We start from the raw sequence: 26,634 nt of genomic DNA, 5'->3' as shown, positions 1-26,634 counted from the left end.
TTTATTTTGCAATGCAATTAAGTTCTACATACAGGCACAGATTCCCTTGTTCTCCCCACTCCCGCCCCCCTCACCTTCTCCCCAGCCCGCCCCCCATTCCAATCTCCTCCAGGGCAAAGCCTTCCTCACAGACTGAGATCAACCTGGTGGACTCAGTCCAGGTAGGTCCAGTCCCCTCCTCCCAGGCCGAGCCAAGGGACCCTGCATAGGCCCCAGGTTTCAAACAGCCGACTCATGCAATGAGCACAGGACCCGGTGCCACTGCCTGGATGCCTCCCAAACAGATCAGGCCAATCAACTGTCTCACTCACTCAGAGGGCCTGATCCAGTTGGTGACCTCTCAGCCATTGGTTCATATTTCATGTGTTTCCGTTTGTTTGGCTATTTGTCTCTGTGCTTTATCCGACCTTGGTCTCAACAATTCTCTCTCATATAAACCCTCCTCATTCTCGCTAATTGGACTTCCAGAGATCCACCTAGGGCCTAGTCATGGATCTCTGCATCCAGATCCCTCAGTAGTTGGATGAGGTTTCTAGCACGACAATTAGGGTGTTTGGCCATCCCATCACCAGAGTAGGTCAATTCGGACTGTCTCTCGACCATTGCCAGCAGTCTGTTGTGGGGGTATCTTTGTGGATTTCTGTGGGCCTCTCTAGTACTTTGTTTCTTCCTATTCTCATGTGGTCTTCATTTACCATGGTCTCCTATTCTTTGTTCTCCCTCTCTGTTGTTGATCCAGCTGGGATCTCCCACTCACCCAAGCTCTCTTTCCCTCGACCCTCGCCCTTCACTACCCCCACTCATGTCCAGGCTGTTCATGTAGATCTCATTCCATTTCTCTGTCATTGGGCGATCCCTGTGTCTTTCTTGGGGTCCTGTTTTCCAGGTAGCCTGCCTGGTGATGTGAGTAGCAGTCCAGTCATCCTTGTTCCACATCTAGTATCCTGTTATGAGTGAGTACATACCATGTTTGTCCTTTGAAACTGAGAAGCTTTTGTAGGGCAAAGGATACGGTCAACAAAGCAAAGCGACAGCCTACAGAATGGGAAAAGATATTCACCAATCCCACATCTGACAGAGGACTGATATCCAGAATATATAAGGAACTCAAGAAATTAGACATCAAAATGCCCAACAGTCCAATTAAGAAATGGGCTATAGAACTAAACAGAGAATTCTCAACAGAGGAAACCCAAATGGCTGAAAGACATTTAAGGAATTGCTCAACATCCCTAATCATCAGGGAAATGCAAATCAAAACAACTCTGAGATACCACCTTACGCCTGTCAGAATGGCTAAGATCAAAATCACTGAAGACACTTTATGCTGGAGAGGATGTGGAGCTAGGGGAACTCTCCTCCACTGCTGGTGGGAATGCAAGCTTGTACAACCACTTTGGAAATCAATATGGCGATTTCTTAGAAAATTGGGAATCCATCTCCCCCAAGATCCAGCTATACCACTCTTGGGCATATACCCAAGGAATGCTCAACCACACCACAAGAGCACTTGTTCAGCTATGTTCATATCAGCATTGTTTGTAATAGCCAGAACATGGAAACAACCTAGATGCCCTTCAACTGAAGAATGGATAAACAAAATGTGGTACATATACACAATGGAATACTACTCAGCAGAGAAAAAACAATGACATCATGAGGTTTGCAGACAAATGGATGGACCTAGAAAAAATCATCCTGAGTGAGGTATCCCAGACTCAGAAAGATTTTTTTTAAAGATTTATTTATTTATTATGTATACAGTGTTCTGCCTGCATGTGTCCCTGCAGGCCAGAAGAGGGAGCCAGATCTTGTTACAGATGGTTGTGAGCCACCATGTGGGTGCTGGGAATTGAACTCAGGTCCTCTGGAAGAACAGCCAGTGTTCTTAACCTCTGAGCCATTTCTCCAGCCCCCAGGATGAAGATTTTAATCATCATCCAATTGAGAGTTATCTCAAATCAATGTCATTATAGGCATAAGCAAAATTTTCACACACTGAAACAAATTCTTGTACTTTATCATATTGTTTTCAAAGTAAATTAGAAAATTTAAATAATCTTAATAGCAATTAAAACTATAGAAGCTTTACACATGTACATGAAGATTAAAATCTAGACTCTGGGACTTGGAAAGATGGCTCAGTATAATGTTTTCTTTGCAAGCATGAGGATCTGAGTTTCAATCCCCAGATTCAACAAAAAGTCTGGCTTCAAATTTAAATGCAAATCATGTATATGTAATATACAACCAATGCCAAGAGCATCAAGAACACAAAATTTTTACTTGAAAATCATTAGTTGATATTCATGTAGATTTTACTATTTAAGTAAGATTTCACTTGGGGGGTTGAGGACTTAGCTTAGAGGTAGAGGACTTGCCTAGCAAACTCAAGGCCCTCAGTTCGGTCCTTAGCCCTGAAATGAAAAATAAAAAAATAAAATAAATAAAAAATAAAAACAATAAAAAAAGATTTCACTTGGAACATACTTCCTGAGCTTTCTGAATACAAAATACATGAAGGAAGACATTCGTCACACATCTCAGGTTTAGATAAACCTGTTTCTACTCCTGAAGTTGAAATGTGTCAGTCAGTGATGAAGAAGGCAGACATTTTTTTATGATCAGCATGCCCACTGTGCCAGAAACTTTACTGATGATAGTTTCATTTGTAGAAATCATAATGGGAACTTTTGGAAATGAATTCATTGTGATGATAAACAGAACTTACTGGACCAGGATCTGGAAGATTTCCCTAGTTGACTTTATTCTCTTCTGCTTGAATCTCTTTAGGATATGCTTTTGTGAACAATAGTTGCGTGCATCTCTTTTGATGTAAGCAATGGAAAATTATTTCAGTCTAAGAGTGTTTTTCTTGATTGTGAAATCCTCTAGACAGGCTCCAGTTATTGCTGCTCACCTTGCACCACCTGCCTCAGTGTCTTCTATTTCCTTAAATATGCAACTTCTGTAGATGAGGCAAAGAAATAACAAGGCACTTCTGTGATTGTCTGAGCAACAACACTCTATTGATCAATGTTTCTGATTTTCATGGAAATATTGACTAATAACTTTATTTAAGAATGGTCAAAAATGGAAAAAATCTTAACAATTCATTTTATGGAGACTCTAGGGTTTTTTTTAGCATATCACATTCTTATTAACTTGATTCTTATAATCATCTTGTAGTGTGTTTGATTTTGCTTTTTCTTCTAATAATGTTGTTATGGAGCTACACCAGAAGAATAAAATTATAGGGGATTTATGCTAGAGATTTGAACACTATGGCCTATATGAAATCAGTAAAAACTATAGTCTCATTTTTATTCTTCTTTGTTAAGCATTTTATAAGCAGCATTCTCATGATCTTGTCCTACAAGATCTTATCTACTTTATAGAAAGTGTGTTGGTAAAGACTTTTTCTCACATCCTGGTTTTTTGGATGCATCTGGGCGTCCTTTTCTTCTGATTACATGGAACAAAAAATTGAAGCAGGGCATGTTCTATATGCTGAAGAAGCTGAAGTGTATCAAGGAATAGACATTCTCTATGTACTGTGATCAGGTCAGGCCTAGTGTGAATGGTGATGCTCTGGGTGGGGGGAAGAAGAAGAATGAAGACTTTACATCCATCCTGTACATTCTCCCTTTCTTGAGACAAAATCTGTCCATGGAGGTCTGGCTATCCTGGAACCCACAATGTAGACCTGAATGATTTCAAACTCACAGAGATATACCTGCCCCTGCCCCTGAATGCTGTAATTAATGACATGTGCTACCAGACTGGTTTCATCCATTCCTTTTACCTATTCCCCTTTCTTTCATTCTGTCTTATTGGACATTATTCAAAATATTTGCTTGTTTTAAATCAAAGGAAAGTAGTTCTACATTATTTGCATTAAATATGGAAATTTTGATTAACAAGTAAAATTTTAAATCAATGAGAATTTGTTTTGCCAAATGCACCACAATATAGAATAATTTGTTTGAAAACTGCATTAATAATTGAATAAATGTTAGGCTAGAAGAGGATTAAAATGTGTGAATGATTGTGGTATGGGTTGTGTGTGTTCATATATGAATGAACAGTTCTACATTTTTTTTTTTTTTTGGTTTTTCGAGACAGGGTTTCTCTGTGTAGCTTTGCGCCTCTCCTGGAACTCACTTGGTAGCCCAGGCTGGCCTCAAACTCACAGAGATCCGCCTGGCTCTGCCTCCCGAGTGCTGGGATTAAAGGCATGCGCCGCCGCCACCACCGCCCGGCCAGTTCTACATTTTAAGAATTAGAAAGTTAATTATTTGCTTTCCTGAGACAAAACGTATATGATTTGAATTTTTTCCAACCATATCTTTTTTGTTTTTGGCAAATGACATGTATTTGATCTTTGTTGTGTTTGAAAAAACAAAAAGTCCATTGTGCATATAAGATTCATTTCCTCTATTCACATCACTTTTGATGTATACTTGGGTTGGTTGTACAACTTACATATTGTGAATATTGCAATGAGTCTTAATGTGTGCACATCTCTGTGAAATTTTGAAAGATGTCAGTGGGCATGGTAGAACTGGGTCAGATGGCTGCTTTATTTTATTTTTACTTTGGAGGAACTGACTTACATATTTGTTGGGATGATTCACGTCATAACCGGCAGTGTGTGAATGCTCCTTTTGTCCTCCATCTTGCCCTCGATCATCGAGATTACAGGTGTGGGCTACCTTGTCCAGCATTACTTGAGCTCTTGGAAGGCTTTATTTTGATTTTTGTCACTGGATGTATTTTTAACGATGTGTATAGTCTTAGATTTCTTTGACTTTGGTATCAAGATATTTCTAACATATGCTAGGCATTTGAGAACCAATTCTTGAATCTCAGTATTCAGGAGAAGGAGGCAAGTGAATCTCTGTATGTTTCAAAACAGGCATGGATACATAGTGAGACCCTGTTTTAAAATACACACACACACACACACACACACACACACACACACACACACACCAGCATAGAATAAGTTGGTATTGGACTCCTTTTAGAAAAATATGTGTAAATTTACAACTTTTGCACTTCAATTATTTTATTGAAACCTGATTTTCCTGGAAAATGGAGAGTCAATTAAGAGTTTGAAATTTAATAAGAATGTAAAGTTCTTAAGACTTCCATCTTTTCTTACATTGACTTCAATAACCTCTATCTTATTTATTATTCTATTGTTGGAAAGATAAACTATGACCACGACAACTTATAAAAGGAAGCACTTAATTTCAGGGTTATTTTTAGTTTTAAGATGGTTGTTCCGTGACAATCATGGTGGGAAGCAAACAGGCATAGTACTGGAGTTATAGGGGACTGGGGGGGTCCATCCCCTCAATAGTCCCCTCCCAGGGTCCCAAAAGAATCTACAACCAGCTGATAATTAATCTTTGATGAAAAGAAATGGATTTATGCACACAAAACTCCTTAGTCCATACACTTCATTATTCTGTGTCAGTTCTCTCTCTACAAGTGTCTATTCTCTTTTAGCTCCTTTCTTACCTGTTTTCTCTCTATATTCATCTACTGCTCCCTCTAAGTTCTATCTTAATTCTCTCATCCTATTTCTGCCTCATCTAGGTCCTTTTCATCTCGTTCTTATCCAGCTAGTACTTCTTCATTCATCTGACTCTTTCTCATCTGCCATCTCGTTCACACATTCTCTCTGGTTAAAATCCTCCTTATCCCTCTCTGTTCTCCATCTCTAAGCTCTCTCAGTTGTCTATGTACCTCCTAAGTCTCCCAAAGTCTTATAGGAGTCCAGTTGTAAACCCAAGCAATAGCAATCCCCTGGTCAAGCAAGGTCACCAGGCTTGAATTCTACAGGGTCATAAAGGTATGTAAGAATTTTCCTCATTCAGTGACCACCAAGCTTTCTTTTATAGTCCAAAATGGGAGTAGTAAAAGAGGAGGTCAACTGAGTGCTAATGACTGGTTAATATATGAAAAGGGGGATCTGCGTGCTCAGTCTAAATTCTGAGAAGTGATTAGGTAAGAAGTTAGGGGTCTATAAAGTTAGTAAGGCTGTAAGAAAGAAGGGTCTGAGCTAAATTGTGTAAAGCTATTACTTAACATCCACCTGACCTAGGTGGTGTCTCCTTGTGGAATTTACCTTAAATCAGGAGACTAGCATGTGCACTCTTTTCTCTGTTAGTCCTTGAAAGTGGCTAAGGGAGATATCTGATTCCAGTGCTGAAAGGGAGAAACAGATGGGCTGGGAGGAAGGAAGCCTTTCCTGAGGCTGTTCTCCAAATACTGGAATGTATATGTCCAGATAGTGATCAGTCCACACTGTTAGCACTTCTTAGGGAAAAATCAATTGGGAAAACTATGAAGGCACATATAATTTTCATAATAGAAGACAGCTGATATATAACAAGCCAAATAACACCAAAGGCTCCTTGGAATTTGGCTTCCACTGAAGGAATTCCTTGATCCCTTGAGGTAGTGGCTTTGGCATAACCAGCTGAGTTCTTATGATATTTTCCTGCGGCCCGTAGCATGGAGTCATAGCTGAGAGCTTTACATCCTGATCCACAGGAAGCAGGCAGAGAGAAACAGAGATTGGGCCTGTCATAGGAGTGTGAAACCCCAGAGCCTACTGCCTTCTCCAACAAGGACATACCTGTTAATCCTTTCCAAATATCTCATGAATTGGGGACTAAACATGCAAGTATATGAGCCTGTGGAGACCATTCTCATTCAAACCATGAGAATCTGTTTAAATAAAAATAAAAACAAACAAACAAACATCAAAACCCAACCTGATGTTTTAAATTCTCTAACACCACCTCTCTCTAACCCATCCCTTTTTTTTTTCATTAAACATAGCACTTTGTAGTCTCATCTGGCTTATGTACTTTTAAATCCAATCTTGATTTTATCTCTAAACTTTAAATTCATGTAATCAACCCAGATGATGATGGTAAATGCCTTTAATCCCAACATTTGGAAATCAGACCTATTAGTTCAAGGCCTGCCTAGTCTACAGAGCAAGCTGCAGGACAGCCACAGCTATAAACAGAAACCATGTCTTGGAAAAATAGTACAAAATTTAACTGAAAGTAGATTTATGTAATCAACCATCACTTCCACTTCTCCAGTTTCATGTGGAAATTATGTCTCAGAGTTGACATACTTTAACCAACACATTTTGATCTGACCACACAACAGCTACTGCTTTTCATTCCATTACTTTCACCTCACTGAAAAGTAACTTCACACTCCCAGAAACAAAGAAACACAGCCTGGTGATCATCCTTGTCCTCTCTGTTTTTCTCATGAATCATATCAAATCTATCAGCCAATTTTCTTAACTATCAACAAATGGTTTGATGTATCTATAAACCACTCAGTCCTCCTAGCACAACCATGTCACACCATCTCCATACAATTAATCCATACATTTTAAAATTATTATTTGATATTTTAAATTATAATATGTCATTCTTCCATCCCTCCAAATCCTCCCATAAATCCACCCTTACATTTCTTTCAAATTAATGTCCTCGTTTGTATTATTTTTTCATACATACATATTCCAAATCCACAAATACAGTCTGCTCACTTTATATAAGGTTAAATGTATATGTGTTTTCATGGATGACCATATGGTATAGTATATTCCACTGGTGTGTTTCTCTCTCTCCCCTCCCCCTCCTCTCTATCTTAATGACACCCTACTCTAGCATCACATTTTTCCCTGCCTCTCATTGGCTTTATCCCTATATTTGCCCTCTCAGATTCTCTAGAATTCATCCTCATTTCTCAAATAGAATAATTTAAAATATAAATTAAGTAGTATCAATTTCCTCTAAACTATTTCAAATTCTTTACTTCTCATTCAAGACAAAGCCAAATTCTTTTTATATCTGTGGTTTGTCATAGAATATGAACTCTTACCCACTCATTTCTCTGGTCTCATTTCTGTCTGAATCATCCTGGCTTCCTTGTTTGTTTCTCACTTTTGGTAGCTAGTTCCAATACTGGTTTCTTGCTACCTCTTATTCCCTAGGGATAGAATGTGTTAAAGTGTGGCTTGTCCTCTATGTTTGTATGTCTCTGATGATCACTGTCCTAGTGATCCTGGACACTGTTTTAAAATTTCTTGTTCCCTTCTCATACACCTGTTGGCATCTTCCTATACTTCTGTTTGTACTAGAATTTAATCTCATGACAATATTTAAGTTTTATTTTTGTTTTTCTTAAGATGGGGCTTCTCTTTGTAACAGCACTGGTTGTCCTGAAACTCACTCTGTAGACCATGCTGGCCTGGACCTCACAGAGATTCACCTGCCTCTGCCTTCTGAGTGCTGAGATTTAAGGGGTATACCACTATGGCCCTCATGACAATACTTAAAAAGTCTTTTTTTCTTCATGGCTTCATCTGAGCTCCTATACATCTGTAACCATAAAAATATTTAATAATAAATTTCTTACCTGAGTAAATAAAATACCCTCTTTCACAGTACTTTTCCCTTGATTTCCTTTCCAAATACTTCAGTTTGTGCCTATCTAGTATAATTAGATGTTACTTTGGTCAAAGTTATGTTCATGAATTCTTCCAGGATGTCTGTTTTGAGTTATGTAGCTTATGTTATTAAAACTTTTTAGTAGTACATGTATACCTCCTTACTGCTTTTTGACTGTCACTGAATTATAGGCTATTTTTGGAAGGAGATGCAATAACTGAATTATCTTATATATTCTTATATAATATATAATATTATATAATATTTGCCTTCCATTTGTTTCATTAATTTAGAATATTGGTTAAGTATTTTCAGTTAAATACATGAAGGTTTTGCAAAATATATTTAAGTGTAACTATTTTTGTGAATGAAATGAAGATATCCCATATATCTTTATTCTATGTAACAGGAACTTGAAAATTTGAGACAACAAAATGTTATTAATATTCATGTGCTACACAATTATTTTCTGAAAATTTGTCCTGACTGAATTAATTAATCATCATATTACTATGCTTTTGAGAATGTTGGATAGGGCTTATCAGGATAGTTCTTTATTGCACCTTAAGGTACAGGATCTTGGGTTGAAACACTTGATTAAACAAAGGTTATTTAAAAGTCTGAGGCTGAATTATCCACTAAAGGGCTTGTAAATAGACCATTTGACAGTTATGGAAATGATGAGCTTGTATGAAATATGAAGTAACTACCTGAATGTAGCTTCTGGCCACTTTAAATATGGTTAATATATTTTTTTAAACAAAATTTTTATTCTTTGAAATTTCATCCACTTACACAATTATTTTGATCATGCCCATCCATCATTACCACCCTCTAACTCTCCTTGGTGTCTCCATTTCCATCATCATGTTTTCCCTTTTTTTTTTTATTTTAATACCCCACGTTCAATTAGAGATGCCCACGTACACATGATTGTGTAACCATCTACTGGGACATGTGAAACCTACCAGTAGCCATACCTCAACCCGAAAAATATGTTCACTCTCTTAGTGTCCATCAACTCTCCATAGAAACTTCAGATATTAGTGGGACCTTAAAGCCTCTCCCCATCCATGCTAAATGTTATCTTGATCTTGTGCAGGTAACCACAGCTGCTGTGAGTTGACGTATGCAGCAGCCATGGCATGTACAGAAGTCAGCATTTTATAATTTCTCTTTTTTTTCCTACCTCCAATTTAATATTTTTCTTCAACTTTGGATGGTGAGATATTGATATGGATGATCCATCTATAGCTTGCCACTTGGAGCTGCTTATACTAGACATGTTGACTAATTATGAATAGCTGCATTAACCTCTATGCAATGAAAGAAACAAAAAACAAGCTTCCCTGACCAAAGTTGAGAGTAACACAGATGTCATCATCGGATCTGTAAGTTTCAACATCCTGAACTTGTCACCTGTGTCTCTCTCTGGCAGCAGACATTTTTTTTTCACTAACCCATCTCCCAGTCCCTGTTTAGTTTGGTTTTAATGAATCTGGACTTAAATATTCATATATAACATGGCTAAGAGCTATACAATGTTACTGAAAAGTGCAAATGAAAAGGCTTCGCCTGTGGCCATGTCAGAGGAGCAGCAGGTGGCAATTGACTCCATGGGACTGGTCCACCAGAAAGCAAAGCTCTGATGGGTGAATTTTGAATAGGCAAGGCCCTAAGAGCCTTGACCCCAGGATGCCTCTTGCTACTGCTATGTCTTTGCATGTTTGCTGCTACCATTTTTCTCTGGTATCTGGCATGGTGTGAATGGATGTGGGGAGATCCTTACTCACCTTAATGTAGTCGTGAAAATATCCCTTTGTACTGGGCATTTTTACCTGTGGATTATTATGAAGATGATTTTTCTTCTAAGCTGTACTGTTTAAATGAAACAATGGTTTTATACAATAGTAGTGTCAGTTTAAATAGAATTTTGATGATTGAGAGTTTTTAAATGAACATAATAAGGCATTATGATAGAAGTAAATTTAGTGGAAAAATTAACATAGGTAAAGATAGGATAAAATATTGCCCCTCCCTCTGATAAAGCAGAGGCTGCAGAGGACAAAAAATAAAACAAGAAAGTGTCACACAGCTAGAACACATGAATTTCTATTGAGGAACTGTATAGACTGTGGCTTAGGTTAATGATTAAGAATAATTGAGTTCCAGAAGTCAGGCGAGCTTAAATTCTTTTTTAAAAATTAATTTTTTTTTACTATGTATACATTGTTCCACCTCATGTATGCCTGCAGGCCAGAAGAGGGCACCAGATCTCATTGTGAGCCACTATGTGTTTGCTGAGAATTGGACTCAGGACCTCTGAAGAGCCGTCAGTGCTCCTAACCTCTGAACCCTCTCTCCATCCTCAAGCTTAAATTCTTTAAATCTTACTGTTGGGGGATGTGTTTACAGGTTCAGAGTGCATCATAGCTGAAACAAAATTTTGAAAATGATGTAAGTTTATAATAAGATGTTTTGGTCAAATAGCTTTGAGGAGAAAAACTCAAGAGGACAATCTAAAGTTTTAGAAAGGTACATAGCTGAGTGAGAGACTTGTTAAGGTCAGGGAACAAGAGTAAAGCAGCCCAGCCAGGCGGTGGTGGCACACGCCTTTAATCCCAGCACTCGGGAGGCAGAGCCAGGCGGATCTCTGTGAGTTCAAGGCCAGCCTGGGCTACCAAGTGAGTTCCAGGAAAAGGCGCAAAGCTACACAGAGAAACCCTGTCTCGAAAAACCAAAAAAAAAAAAAAAAAAAAAAAAAAAAAAAGAGTAAAGCAGCCCAATTATTATTAGCCAACATGCCTTTCTTGCTAGGATTGGTTGGTGATCAGAGATGATGATTAATTCCTTGCCTGTTTCTGCCTTCCTGATACATACATACATATATATGTGTGTGTGTGTGTGTGTGTGTGTGTGTGTGTGTGTGTGTGTGTGTGTGTTCTCCTTCTCATAGTGGCCCCAGAGAGTTAAATTTAGTTCATCTCACTGGCCTGAGAGAATTAAGATTTACTATTTCAGATACCATGTATTTCTGTAAGTGTTGTAAGTAATTTGTGACACATTCAAAAACTGTTATGGATTCTAAATCTTTGATTCTTTAATTAGATTATAAGTTTTCTAAATGTTGTTAAGTTTTTAGTGTTTCATATGATTTTTGGGTGGTTAGTGTAGAAGATGTATGTTGAAAACACACTTTTGAACTATCTATATCATGAGTGGATTTAACGCAAAAGCAGGTCCAAGTCAGTATATTTTAAGAAAAGGCTGGCACTATAAATATATTTTTCAAATATATCTCTACTTCTCACCTTAGCAAATAAACATACAAATTATAATATAAACCTCACATGCAAAAATATAACTATTGCCAATAGCATCAAATGATATAATGTATACATTAAATATCATTGGTTGATACCCTTAAGAAAAGCAGGTACAGATTTTACTATTTAAATGACATTTCATTTGGAGCATGTCTTCTAGATTTATCCCTGAAAGAGAAGAAAGACATTCATCACACATCTCAGCTTGGAATATGCCAGTCTACAACCCTCCAACCAGAATCCTTCAGCAAATGGTTATTGAAAGCAGAAATTCTCTTTGACCAACATGTCAGGCACAGTAAAGATTTCATTGGTGATGGTTTCAGTTGTAGAATAATGGGGATTGTTGGAAATTGATTCATTGTATTGATGAACAGCATTGACTGGGCCAGGAGCCATATGATTTCCCTAGTTGACTTTATTCTTACCTGATTGGCTCTATCTGAGATATGTTTTCTGAGGACAACAATTTCACATATCTTTTTGAAGTAAGCTACAACACAAAATTTTCCTCTAATAATATAGTGATAACTTTGACACCCTTTAGTGAAGATCTAGCTGTTTCTGGATAGCCTGTACCATCTGCCTCAGTGACTTCTATTTCTGTAACAGAGGCAACTTCTCTAATCCCCTCTCCTGTGGATAAAATGGACAACTCATAAGGTGCTTCTTTTAACAGCCCCAGAAACAATCTTCTATCTTTTGACATTTCTCATTTGTACAGAAACATTGACTGATAACATGAATATGTAAAAATTGACAAAAACTTAATACTTAATTGTAACAACGCTCTGTTTTCTTCAGCTCTCATGTTCCCCTTAACATTATTCCTGTCATTATTTTTGTATTGTCTCTGACCTTATTCCTTCTCTTAATCCTCCCATTATGGAGCCAAACACCAGGAATATGAAACTATATGCAATTCATTCTAGGGATTTCAGCACAGAGGCCCTTGTAAGAGCTCTGAAAACTATGTTTTCATCTGTATTCTTCTCTATGATGTTTTAGACCAGCAACATTGTAATGCTGCTGGCCGATTCCACCATAGACAGTACAGTGGCAAAGACTTTGGCTCATGTCCTGGTGTTTTTATATCCATCCAGCCAAACATTTCTTCTGATTTCATGGAACAGCAAATCGAAGCAGGCCTTGCTCTGTATCCTGAGGAAACTGAGGTGTGTGTATCAGGCACTAGGCACTCTCAGTCCTGTGATTATGCCAGATGTTCTAAGAATGAAAGGGCAAAGGAAGGAAATAAAGATCCCACATCTATAGCTTATATAGATATTTTTTCTTTTCATTTAGTTATATTAATCATTATTGAAAGTACCTGCCTATTTTCAATTAGAGAAAAACATTTATACTTTATCTTCATTACATATGGACACATGTAGTTATTAATAAAATGTAGCATGTTGATAATTTATTTTATAACATGCACCATAAAATGTAGAATTTTATTAGTTGTTTTGATATATGTAGGGAGTGGATGAAGTCCTGAGTGAATGTGTATTTTTAACATGGACACAGACATGACAAGGATCCCAATGCTTCAGACCCATGGGAACTGGCAAAGTCCTCCTTGGGCCAGGCTCAGGCAGGGCAAAGCCTCTTGCTGGTCCAAGTAATAGTGTCTACAAAAAATTTGCCGTGTGAGGCAAAAAGCAGCCAAGGCATTCCCCTCCCAACAACAGTATCCCCCCTTCCAGAAGACTACTACCTGAGACTGCTTCCCTACAGAGATCTTTTACAGAGACTAACTAATACCTCCTCCTTGTGTTGAATACAATAAACCTGGTGGGTTTCTTGGTTCCCTAGTAGGTACTGCTCCATTAAAGCAAGTAGAGCCCACTCAATCCCAACTGTTTTGTATGTGTCTGCCATTTATTCACATGTGTATCATTCCTGTAGGTTTCAAAGACTAATCCATGCAGGGCACAGGAATATGATAGATAAACATTAGACTAAAGTAAAATTGGAATAGATGAAGCCTTGTGATGCATATTCAGTATGTGCAGTTCTTGCACGAAAGCTTGAGGACTGCAGTTTGATCTCTAGCACCCATGTAAAAGATAGGGGTTGTCACAGTTTCTGTAATGACAGAATGGGGGAGGAGGAGATAAGATTCTTGAGGCTTTCTGACCAGCCAGTCTAGCTGCATCCAGTGAGCTCCAGGGTCAATGAAAGATCCTGTCTCAAAAAAATAAAGTAGAGAACAATTGAAGAACATACCTATCATTGACCTCAGGCTCCCACACATATATGCACACATATTAATACACACCAGCAAACACATATGTTTACACACATATCAATACAATGCACACACAGAGCTATTTGCGCACATATCAACACAATGCAGAGAGAGAGAGAGAGAGAGAGAGAGAGAGAGAGAGAGAGAGAGAGAGAGAGAGAGAGATCACTAAATATGGTACAGAAAGATGGAAGAATGAGACACATAGACACAATCTGCAAAACAATTACCTAATATGGGATACTACACAGAGCAGTTGCCTTCTTTATATTTGCATGGCACAACTCACCAATATAAGTCTTTAAATGAAAGCATTCTCAAAGCTATGTGACTTTTCTGGGGGTTCTATGCATAGTGCAGTCTCTATAATTCCATATCTTGCTAGACTCCTATTAGGTACCAACACTTCCTCTGCAAACCAAGTATATATGGTTACTTCACTGAACCACTCTGTCATAATTTCAAAGTTTTTAATTCACATTCTATTTTGCCCCTTTATCATGTCATGCAGTAGTCTCTGGTGGTTCATTTTGTCATTTGCTAATATGTTCCCATTCCAGGTAACATCTATAAATATACCAGTAATAAAACCAATACCCAGAAACCATATAAGGGCAATATTATCTATAGCAATTCTCGTTGTTTATAAAGCCTTTCTTTATTGTTTGCTAAATGCTTTGAACAGCTAGAACAGATACACATGTGCAAAACATAGTACCCAGTCATCCACCTGAGACAAATGGTTCTCATTTAAGATAAATAGATGTGTCCTTTCCTCTCATCTCTCATAACCACATTAAGCTACACAGAGTCTGAAATGATAAAAACAGATGGACAAATCTAGATATTCCATGAAACAGATGAGCTCTCAGATATTAGATACAACTAACTAAATGGTAGATTAAATGGAAGCTAACAAAGCAGTTTACACAGAATACTTGTTTGAAACACCACATCTGGTTAGAAGCTTTTAAATAAAACTAAAATAAGTATAAGAGAGAAATTGAAATAGTCTTCTAAAATGCATGGAAAAGTATAACTTGGCATTGATTTAGAGCATCTACCAAGGTAGAATCAGGCAGAAACTGGACAGAACTGTTTCTCAGTATACTTTTTAGGGTGTTCTCTATGTTTTGTTGAAGATCAGTCTGAGAAAAGAAAACTATCTACATAAATCAGGAAATTAATAAAATGCAAAGGAGACTTTGAAGAAATTGCAAACTTACCTCACATGAGTATAATTTTAGTCAAAGAACGAGAAAAAACACTACCTAAAATTTAGTCTGAAATACAATTTTATAGAAAAATATGAGACGCCTCATGTGAAAATTCCATTTTTGTTTCTCTGAACACTCTTGCTTTAAGAGCCCCAAGGATGCTGACAAGAACAGAGTGTTTTATAGAACAGAATTTGGTTTTATGAAAGCAATGCTTCTGCCAGTGAAAATGTACTGAAATCATAGGCAATCTTTCTTGACTTGAGCAGGCTGGAGACTTCAAGTTTGAAGGTCTAATCTGTCAGAGTTGAGCATAAATGATTTCCGTAAGAGAAACAGATCATCATTGATCGAGTATATAGTAGCCAATGGCAAGACTGCCTTCATTTTAGGGTAGAAATCAGCACTGACAGACATAAGCAAATGTGTGCACACACCACTCTCACTCACAGCCACAACCATACTTGACAAAGAGTAAAATGACTGAGTTACAGTCTCATCAGTCAAATCCTCATAATGCTGAAACATAAGTTTTAATATCTGTGACAATTGCTTAGATGATTTTTCCTTCCAAGCCTTGTCTAAATTATATGTGGTAGCAATTGAAATGGGTCAGTAGTCACCTTTTCTATGTACTTCCCTATTATGCCAAATTCTCAAAAAGGAATCTGGACTGAAGGCATTCTAGTGTGTGCAGTGTGAGGTCACCTAATATAGAGTACGAAAGTCTTTATGTTTTGTTCCTTCTTAAGAAATAAAGGGAGATGCTGTGTAGATGTGTAAGGAACCCAAACCCACCTTCAAGGTGCTTGTGGCCCTACTGATCATTCTACAATTTTGGAAAAAAAATCATGAAAATGTTACCTTAAAGCCACTGATAGAAAATAGAGGGAGATGGATGCTCTGGGATTCCTTGCAGGGATGCTTCACTCTCTAATGGCTTGATCTTGCTTCCATCGCAGGGAGCATACAAGCACCATTACATGAAGATGACACACTGTCTAAGCTATGTAGGAAAAATAGGCATATCAAGATTGTCACTGTAAATTTTCCAGCCTCAAATGGATCAATCTCAGTTTAATGTTTCACCATGCATTGCCTGAACCATGCAACTACACTCCCCAACAGAATAGACTAGTTAATGAAATGACTGATAGCTGAAGTGACTAGTTAATATTTGAAAACATATTGAACATTCTTAACTATTATGGAAATTAAAATTAAAACTGCTTTGAGATTCCATCTTGCCCAAATCAGAATGATATAATGAAGATAAGACATCACTACACAAAATCACAACCAATCAAAATGCAAAGTTGTGGAGCCTAGTCCTAATGTATACATCTATAATACAAGTCATGTACCTAAGGTTCAGGGATCATTGTGGAAGATGGGGAGAAAAGATTGTAAGAGCCAGAGGATTGGGGAGTTTTCGGTGATAGTGTCTCCTAATAATGTCAGAAATACACCCATTAAAATATCACCAACATGATTGTCTAAACATGAGCTGAACAATGAAAATAGTTATGCCAAATTGTATGGGGGAAAGCCCACAGGGCCTCAACCCTACACAAAGAGCTATAGGCAAATAAAGCATGCTAACAGCTATAGAAACAGTCTTCCCAAGGCTCACCAAAGAAAATAATTGGTTATCCAATACCAAATGGTCTACCTTGAATATATAATACAAACGACATTATGTAGACTGTGCATATTGAACTCAATTAATGTAAAAGGGGGCCATGAATTTCAAAAAGAGCAAGGGGGTTATCTATGAGGGTTTTGAAGAGATTCTCAACTTTCCTAATACTGCAACTCTTTAATATAGTTTCTCATATTATGGAAACTCCAAACCATAAAATTCCTTTCATTACTACTTCATAACTATAATTTTACAAATGTTATAAATCAGAATGTAAATATTTTTGGAGGTACAGGTTTGCCAAAGGGGTCACAACCCACAGGTTGAACCTCTGGTTTAGAGGAAGAAAAAGGAAGGGAGAAATGAAGTAATTATACTATAATCTAAAAATGAATAAATAATTCAAAAAAGAAGTCACCATAAATTCTGGCAAGGAGTTGGATAAAATAAGAGCATGTATACACTGTTGGGGTGGATGTAAACTTGAGCAGCCAATATGGAAATCTATATAGAGTTTCCCAAAATTCAAAAACTTGAACTACCATTATGACCCACTCACAGGTATATGCCCATAATAAAAAGTCAACAAACAAACACATGGCACATTACTTGTACACCCATATATATTGCTGCATTATCTATAAGGAATAAGAAATGGAATCAGATAAGAGGAAAATCAACACACGAATGGATAAAGAAAATGTAATATGCATACATGATGAAAAAATAAAATCATTACATTTGTAGACTTGAACGTTGTGTGAAGCAAAATAGACTAGATTCAGAAAGACAAATACTGTTTGCTTTCTCCCATAGATGGATTGAGATTTAATTTAGTCTCTCTCTCTCTCTCTCTCTCTCTCTCTCTCTCTCTCTCTCTCTCTCTCTCTCTCTCTCTCTCTCTCTCTGTGTGTGTGTGTGTGTGTGTGTGTGTGTGTGTGTGTGTGTGTGTTTGTATCTTAAAACTAGAAAGGAGCCCATGAAATGGGAGGGAAGAGAAGGAGATGAAAGATAATTCAGTTTGGGGTACTTGTAACATGAAGATGGAAAAAGAGACTTTGTAGGGGCGGGAAGAGAACCAGGGACAAAGAGAATATGAGTAATGTGCAGAGCAGTGAGTATGGGGGACAAATAAGAACAAACTTAATGACATATATTGACAAAATACATTGACTCATATCACTTTGCATAAGAATTCTAAAAAAGAATAAAAATGGAAGAATGGCTTAAGCATCTCAAATTGATAATTGCATAGAACTCAATGATGGACTATTTTACTGTCTACATTAAAACTTTCCATCAATGATTATATCAATACATGTCTTCCGTTTCCACAATTTATACAAGATTCTAAGAAACCAGATCCTCAAGAAATTTCCTATACTTGCCTTACATAGTTCATATATGTGGTTTTAGTAGATGAAGAAAAGATTATGTGCAATTTCTGTATTGTTTAACAGTGATGATATTTAGAAAATATAAAAAGTAAGATTCTTCTTGTATTATGCTTAACATAAATTTTAAGAATGTAAAATGAAGGAATGATAGACAATTCATTACCCTTACAGTTTAAAAATAAATACAAAAGCAATAATCTGAAATGAGTAAGACTTTTCTTTTTTAATTTCAAAACACATCTTTTTTTAATTAAAGGTTTTTAGGAAATAACTTTCATTACTGTTATACAAATTATCTCTTTTGAAGCTTCATGTCTATTCATATTAATCTGACATTTAACTATACTACTCACTATGTACATTCACTAAATTTACTCTATTTTGTAATCATTAAATTCTACTTGTTTTGTATCTTACAATAAGAATTTTTGCTTGCTCTCTAGTAAAAATGAGAATTCTGTTTACTCTGAAGTAAAAATGAACTGAGGAGATTTGAAGAATTAATGACTTTTTTCCTTTTCTTTTTTCTTTTTATTGAAAGTAGATTCTTCTCTCATGCAATACATCCAGAAGATTACGTTCTTATATCCATAAAAAATTTACACTGTGTGCTGAGCATGAACTCCTCATCTTAAGCTATCAGTGTTGGATAAGGCACTAAATACACTCACCAATGAAACAGAGATGTTAATAGTTGCTGTAAACTTCCACACAAGGGTAAATGAAGTCACAGGTCGGAAATGGTTAAACATATTTTAATCGTATCTGGAGTGTATCAGACTCCTATGCAGCATCACAATTTTATATGGGAGTTTTTCAAAAGAGTAAATTTAAATAAATGTATACTTTCATAAAGTTTATAATTTTTCCAGGTTAAAAAAAAAGCCAGTTTAAAAAGATATCTCCTCCTAGCTAAGAAAACCTTAGAATACTGTACCAAAATGTCTTTCTGGAATCACATTGTATGGCTCTGATACAAATGTGTAATTCACAACAATGTTGGGTCAAATAAATATTGCTGCCAGTACAGTATAATTTTCTTTGGTGATATTTTGCTATTTACTTTTCAATTGATTTTATTTGCCACATAATTCCTGTTTTAAATATGCACTTTTGCTGTATGATTTAGAATCCAATGTTCCTGCCATCTACAAATAGCTGAAACATCAAAATCTGAACTCACTTTACACCTATAGTGATGACCAGTGTAGTGGAAACACATATTCCCTTATTACCGATAATAAGCAGTTCAAGTAGAGAATAACAGAGGATAATATACATGGCTTCATGGTTATGAAATTTTTCTTATATATTCTTTATACCTAGGTTGTTTGTGAGAAAGCAGTGATTAAGAGAATGCTTGTTTCAATCTTTTTTGGCTTTATGTTCTCACTAAAATGCATCTATGTATCCTTTTACTTAGCAAGTTTGAGGAAGAGACTTTCCTAAGGATGGTTTTAGAAATTCTTTAATAACATGTACTCTGAAAATAGTGGAGAGAAAAAATTACTCTTTCCATCAGTTCTATTTAGATAGAAGATACGATATCTCTGTTATTATTCTATAGATGTGAAGGCTTCCATTTTTTCAGTCAGCATCTCACCTGCTTCAGATACAGCAGAAGGGCCTGTTTCAGCTTCTGGTTTCCCCAGATCAAAATAATAGAATGACCTGTTGGGTAGACAGCACTAATTGCCACAAAAAATAAGAAGACTGGTGCATTAAGTGAATTCCAACCTGATATAATTACACACAGAAAGTATGTGGCGTACAACAAAAGAAAGGAGACCAAAGTTTGCAAGGCCTTTATGTGGACCATGGTGCTGGGATCTTGACATCCTTTGCCGTGAAATTTCATATTCCTGAGATGTTTCCCTAGGGAGTAGACTAAGAGCAGAACACATGTCAGTGATACACAAAATGGTATGATATTTATCAGGCTGAAGAGATACATATTTGAAAGGCTTGTGATGTCCTTCAGTATGTTCTTCAAAGTCCCATTTCCTTCATAACCATTTACCCAAGCAATCTTGTTGATATTCACCACTCCAAGATACAAAACAAAAAGAAGAAAAGTCCCCAAAAATATCACGAGAAGAACATTTTCAATTTTTCTTTTTAGGTGAAGAAACAGGGGGTTGTAAAAATTGGCTATCTTCAACAAATAAAACATACTGAGTATGGTCCCCAGACAATTGCTAAAATGGTTGCTTACTGCCCAGGTAATGCGACCCAACGCTCTTATTTGTACATGGCTTGTATTTTCAGTAAACACAGTTGAATGCCAATTCATTGACATTGCCCAGAGCAAACCAATTCTGGAGATGACAAGAGCAGTTATAATTCTATCAGCAGAGGAGATCTTTCTTCTCTTGACACAGTCAATGGCGTTCACTAGAATTATGAAGATATTGGCACAGTTTCCTAAGAGAAATTCTGTCATTATTATGATGGTGGCAATCCATTCTAGTAAATTCATTGCATCTGATCACACAGAAAAGAAAGAAAAATAGGCAGCACTAACTTCACTAATTATGATTCTTTTTATACACTGATGTAATTTTACTTGTCCTTGACTGAGTGTATACTAGAGTTCTTGCTTTTAAAATCTGTGTCAAGCAGAACCCCAGTGTGGTGTGGTAATGGATGAACTTATTCTCATGTTTATGGAAATTTTTATTACCATAATGTCTCCAATTACATACTTTTGTGTCTCTGCCACACACTAGTGTATTTCCTAGCTGGTATTGGAAGGACACCACATTTCCATTTGCTACCAGGCAAATAAACACAAATTCTGTTCCATTGTTTAAAATTTTGTTCCTTCTTTAATCATCCATCAACTGTGATAGTCAGCTTTGTTTGTTAGTAAAATTTTAGAACTCAGTATGGAAAAAGTTTGTACGAGTTTGGCAAATAACCTGCAGAAACGAGCTGTGCTTGCAAGGACTTCATAGTTCCCAGAATTTAAACAAAGAAAAAAAATTCCACTTGATCAACTTAATTCCCTCCTTTTATTTTTCCCTCCCTCACTCCCCTTCCTTTTCACCCTTTTCCAAGCTGTTTGCTTTGCAATATGTTACTGGTAATGAGTTGCAGATAATGCAATCTTAACTTGTTTTCTTCTAAGTATTTGAGTTCAAAACTCCTGTATCTAAAGAAATACGGTTGGGGTCATTAATAAAGAAAATCTTTCTATCTTAAAAAAAAAAAAAAATGTAGGGGGTGCCAGTCATTATATGAAACTTGCTCCATCTAGAATAATTACCCTCTATAGACTCATTTATTTTAATACAAGATTCATGTACAAAGAGTCTCAAATTTCCATCTGATAAGATCCAGGGTTTTCTGGAGAGCATTGAAAAGGCCAACGTTCCTTGAAAACTGCTCTCTGATAACTAATATATCTGTGTAACTTCATTCTTTATCAGCTCATAATAATGCACATTTACATACACAAACATGTATATACATGTACACAGATATATGGACACTTCATTGATGGAAGAACTATTGCCCTGTGACCTTCAAAATGTAAAGCGTAACTCAGGAATGGCATCTAAGACTATAAATCTCTTTCTCCAATTCAATTTTCAGGCATTCTTAATGATTTAAAACTCTTATGTAGAGCTTCATGGTGTTACTCTTGAGTTCACCCGATTTTCAAACATTAATTATTTGAATAAAAGTACTTGAAAGTTTGTAATACTTCTTAGACAATTAAAGAACATGTTTCCATCTTTAGCCATCTAAGTAATGAAAATGAAAACTACACTGAGATTCTGTTTCATTCTAGTCAAAATGTCTGTAATCTAAAAAGCAGAAACCAACTCGAACATGATTCCCACTGTGATCCCAGCACTGGGGAGGTGGAAGGGAGGGCAGTGAGAGTGTGAGAAAAGACTTCCACATTCAGATCTTATCTCATAAGAAACTGAGGGTAGTTGCTGGAGAAATGGTTCATGGACTGTAATTCAGCTCCTAGGAGTACCCACAGCAGCCTGGCTCGAAACCACCTGTAACTCCAGCTTCATTGTATCTGACACTCTCTTCTGGCCTCTTGTCTTCAGTGGCATTGTTGTTATACTCTGCACTCTTGCTTTAAATGGGCTAATAAACTCGGGCGGTGGTGGTGCACTCCTTTAATCCACGCACTCAGGAGGCAGAGGCAGGCAGGTCTTTGTGAGTTCCAGGCCAGCCTGGTCTACAGAGCAAGATCCAGAACAAGCACAAGCTACTCAGAGAAACCCTGTCTCGAAAAAAAAAATAAAAAATAAATAAATAAATAAATAAATAAAATAAAAATTAAATGGGCTAATAAGCCTGTACATTGGTGTCTGGATTAAGGAATCTATAAGAAATGTGTCTTATAGTTCCATAATGAGAAACATGACTCATTTATACCATGCCCTAATCTAGAATATTTCTCTAAAATTTCTGATAATAAATAAAACATGAAATAAAGGCTATTTTACATCAGATACACCTAACCCACTATTTCATATTGAAGACCAGCCTACATGTTTCTTAATTCCTCAGAATCAGGAGCACACTGTGTCCAATGATCCCATCTAGGTTAACGGGTTCAGATTCATGAGTTCTTAATGCATATTTATAATTAATAGGAATAAATGATTATGCATGAATGCATATACATATTAATTGGTGATTATCAAATACATGCCATAATATATTATATTTGCAGAAGAATATAAACTTTGCTTAATGATAATCTTTTAATTGAATATATATAGGTAAGTGGCATGTTTTCTATATTTTATTTTACCATATACCAGTATCTTACAAGTGTGGAACAAAAATAGTTTATAATATAAACAGATAATTATTATAACTTTGAGTAATAGGCACTCAATACATGCATGTTGGCTTATGTGTATTTGATACTAATATCAATTGAATAGCAGAATAAATGTTAATAAAATGTGAAAATTTTCCAACACATTAGGTTCAAAAAGTAAAATAGGCTGGGCGTTGGTGGTGCACGCCTTTAATCCCAGCACTCGGGAGGCAGAGCCAGGCGGATCTCTGTGAGTTCGAGGCCAGCCTGGGCTACCAAGTGAGTTCCAGGAAAAGGTGCAAAGCTACACAGAGAAACCCTGTCTCGAAAAACAAAAAAAAAAAAAAAAAAAAAAAAAAAAGTAAAATAGAGAGGGAAACACATAACTTACATTTATTGTCGGTAAATTTTCAATAAGTTAGAATTTTGCTAGTTTTTGGAAATGAAAATTTCATTGTTTATAGATGAACTTTTTAAAACATCCATCAAACTGCCAAACTTGACTTGGAATAGATTCTTGTTCTTGCTGTTCTGAATTCATCAATATATTTGTAGGAAAATATGTGTTCCACATTTTATCTATTTTTGTTTGGTGATATTTTAATAAAAGACAAATCTTAACAAGTTGAAATTTGTAATAACCACTTTACAAAAAATATTGTATACTGGGCATGCAACTCAGGGGTAGAATATTCCAATAACATGCGTAATAAGTTTGAACCACCTCATAGGATCATAAAAAGGTCCTTGTGTATGGCAGATATCTCTATGTTTAGTAAACCCTTAATATATACACTTATGTACAGCAATTTTAACCCTGTAAAGCAATGAGGTTCTGAGTTTTTAAGAAATTTATCGAATGATATGTGCAGATGTCAGCAAAGCTAAAGGACTTACCTTCGGAATAGGGAGACACTGTCCTGGATTCAGCTGGAATGTCAATAGTAAAGGGCTGTGCAAAGCAGCAGCATCCTGAGTCCAGGGGATAAAATCAAAACGTGAAAAAAGTAAACTTGATTTCTTACGTTAAGAGTTGTCATTTCTGTTACATTTGAACCTGATTTACAGGTACACCAAAGATAAGTGGATCACGATTGTTTTCTTGATTTCTGACTCAAAAAGCTAGCAACATTACTGAAGGATCAAACAAGCTTTGTATTTCTAGCTCCTGCTCATGTTTTTAGTGCAGATACAAACAAAATAGCTTCTGTGTTTAAGTATGTAATTGTTTCACTTTTGGCTTCAAAATGAAATAATCTAAATATTCAAATACTAAGTAATTGTGACAATAATTTGCATCTTCCAAATTGTATAGTGCTCTTGTACTTCAACAATAAGGTCATTTTTGAGATATTTTAATTGCATAGCTTGAATTTCATTGAAGACCAGTGATGTTTGTTTCATTCTTCACTTTCCTTATGTGTTATGTATGTTTTCAAGTTCATGAATAACTCCTTTTCATTAATCAATGCCTCACAATACACTCTCATTTCAAGAATTTGATCTTAAACTCTGTCCATTGGGATTATTTTTTACTCCCCTAGTTTTATTACCTGGTCAGATGATTGTTAAACTTTTGGACCCCTGTAATGTATTTATAATACCTGTTTTAATGTTATCTGCTATTATTAATGTCTATGCCAGTTACAGAGGGATCTTTGATTTTCTCCTTACTCATTATAATTTGGTAGGGTTTTTACAGACCTTAAAAAATACATGATTGAATGTCTGACAATGTGTAGTGAACCATGTTGAATGCTGGCTAATTTTTGTGTCCCTGTAGCTATCCACTCAAGTTGTATTGAGAGGCATTAAAACTACATGGAAACCATAAAATCATTTTGTCTGGCTTTTGAAATTATTTAAGAAATAAAAAACAAATATTAGATCTAACCATTGAGGGAAGATTTTTTTGTGCATTCTGTCCAATGCTCCATGAAATACATGTTTTTCTATTATTAATAGTATTGAATAAATGTTTCCTCACTCTTTCTCAAAATCAATATTTGCTCATCTCCCCTGGATGGTTACTTTCTGGCCTTAGGAAGTTATCTCATCAATGCTAATGATTACATCTGCTTTTTGGTTCCCTGTGCTATGGATTCCAGCAGCTTAGACTTCTTGGTCGCCTCAGCTCAGGGAATCCCCTGGACTCCTTCTCCTACACCATAGACTGGAAAGGCTCAAGTCTCAGTTTCAGGGCTCACATCATGTGCTTCCATTGCTCAGGTAACAGTGTTACTCAATGCCTGACATTGTAATAATCATCATGAAACTTGATGTTCTACATATTTCTTCTGTTTGTTACTGTTGTTTTGTTATGGGTATGTTTCCTCCCTTTAAAATACAAATCCATTTCAAGCTGAATGGAGTTTAATTTTATGCAGTAATTAATAATAGTTATGATATGAAATACTTCATGGGAACATAATTCTTTTTTTTTTTGGTTTTTCGAGACAGGGTTTCTCTGTGTAGCTTTGCACCTTTTCCTGGGACTCACTTGGTAGTCCAGGCTGGCCTCGAACTCACAGAGATCCGCCTGGCTCTGCCTCCCGAGTGCTGGGATTAAAGGCGTGTGCCACCACCGCCCAGCAAGGGGGAACATAATTCTTTATGAAATCAATTTCCATTCCAGTTAAAATTCTATTGTTATAAGGAATAAAGATAGTCTGAAAAATCTTATCAAGCCTATGTGGAGGCATTGAGCTCCATTCTGGTAGGACTGAGAAGTGTGTTAAATGTGCCTGGAATATATTTTAAAGTATCTATGGGACTAGAGAGGTGGATCATTTGGAGAGGCATTTCCTGGGCAAGCATGAGGACCTGAGTTTAGATCTCCAGGGCACACAAGAGCTATGAACAGTGTGATTTCCTTCTGATTTCTTATTTTAATGTGTTATTTGGGCAACATTATAATAATGCTAGCCTGTTCAAGACAGCTGTGTGTCAAGTAGTTTTGTTTATATGATAGTATATTTTATCAATCTGCTTACTCATTTTTTTCTTGTTGTTCTTGTTGTTTTGTGGGTTTTTTAAATTTAATTTTGTAGAAAATCGAATTGAAACAAGTGTCTCCCTTTGTCTAGAGGAAGGTGACTGATGATGTTCTAGAGGGGGAAAGTCAAGGAAGATTCAAAATTCTTCACACCTATGCTTTGCATCTAGCTTTTATGTTATCACTAGGTCCTGTGATATGTTATTTCACATTAACTAAATTAAATGGAAAAGAGAAAGAATCAGTAATAAAGATTATGTATTCCATAGTAAAATTATATTGACAATATATTTTTCTTGAGGTTCTATAAAAAGAAGTATAGCTAATTTCACTTGAGAATTTTATTGATATATTAGATAAATGTTAAAGTTGAAATATATGGATTTTAATCAGAACACATTACATGAGTGTCCATGTATAAGCAATCTAAATATACAAACAGAAACTTAATTTATACAACAGTCTTTAAAATGGTCACCCAGGCCAGGCGTTGGTAGCACAGGCCTT

General features: G+C 36.3%; 1 protein-coding gene across 1 annotated transcript; it reads right to left on the bottom strand.

The window, feature by feature from the left end:
• Positions 1 to 19,925: 19,925 nt before the first annotated feature.
• On the bottom strand, positions 19,926 to 20,813 carry LOC131906161 (taste receptor type 2 member 120-like). The gene has a single exon (XM_059256956.1). It carries the CDS (start codon positions 20,811 to 20,813, stop codon positions 19,926 to 19,928), a length of 888 nt encoding a protein of 295 aa, XP_059112939.1.
• Between the last annotated feature and the right edge of the window lie 5,821 nt (positions 20,814 to 26,634).

Source organism: Peromyscus eremicus, chromosome 3 (assembly GCF_949786415.1).
Source record: "Peromyscus eremicus chromosome 3, PerEre_H2_v1, whole genome shotgun sequence".
NCBI classification, from domain to species: domain Eukaryota; kingdom Metazoa; phylum Chordata; class Mammalia; order Rodentia; family Cricetidae; genus Peromyscus; species Peromyscus eremicus.
This window is presented reverse-complemented; position numbering and strand designations above follow the sequence as displayed.

Bases quoted from the DNA above. Each gene is read 5' to 3' on its own strand.
- LOC131906161 (XM_059256956.1), bottom strand. From the start codon at position 20,813: ATGAATTTACTAGAATGGATTGCCACCATCATAATAATGACAGAATTT.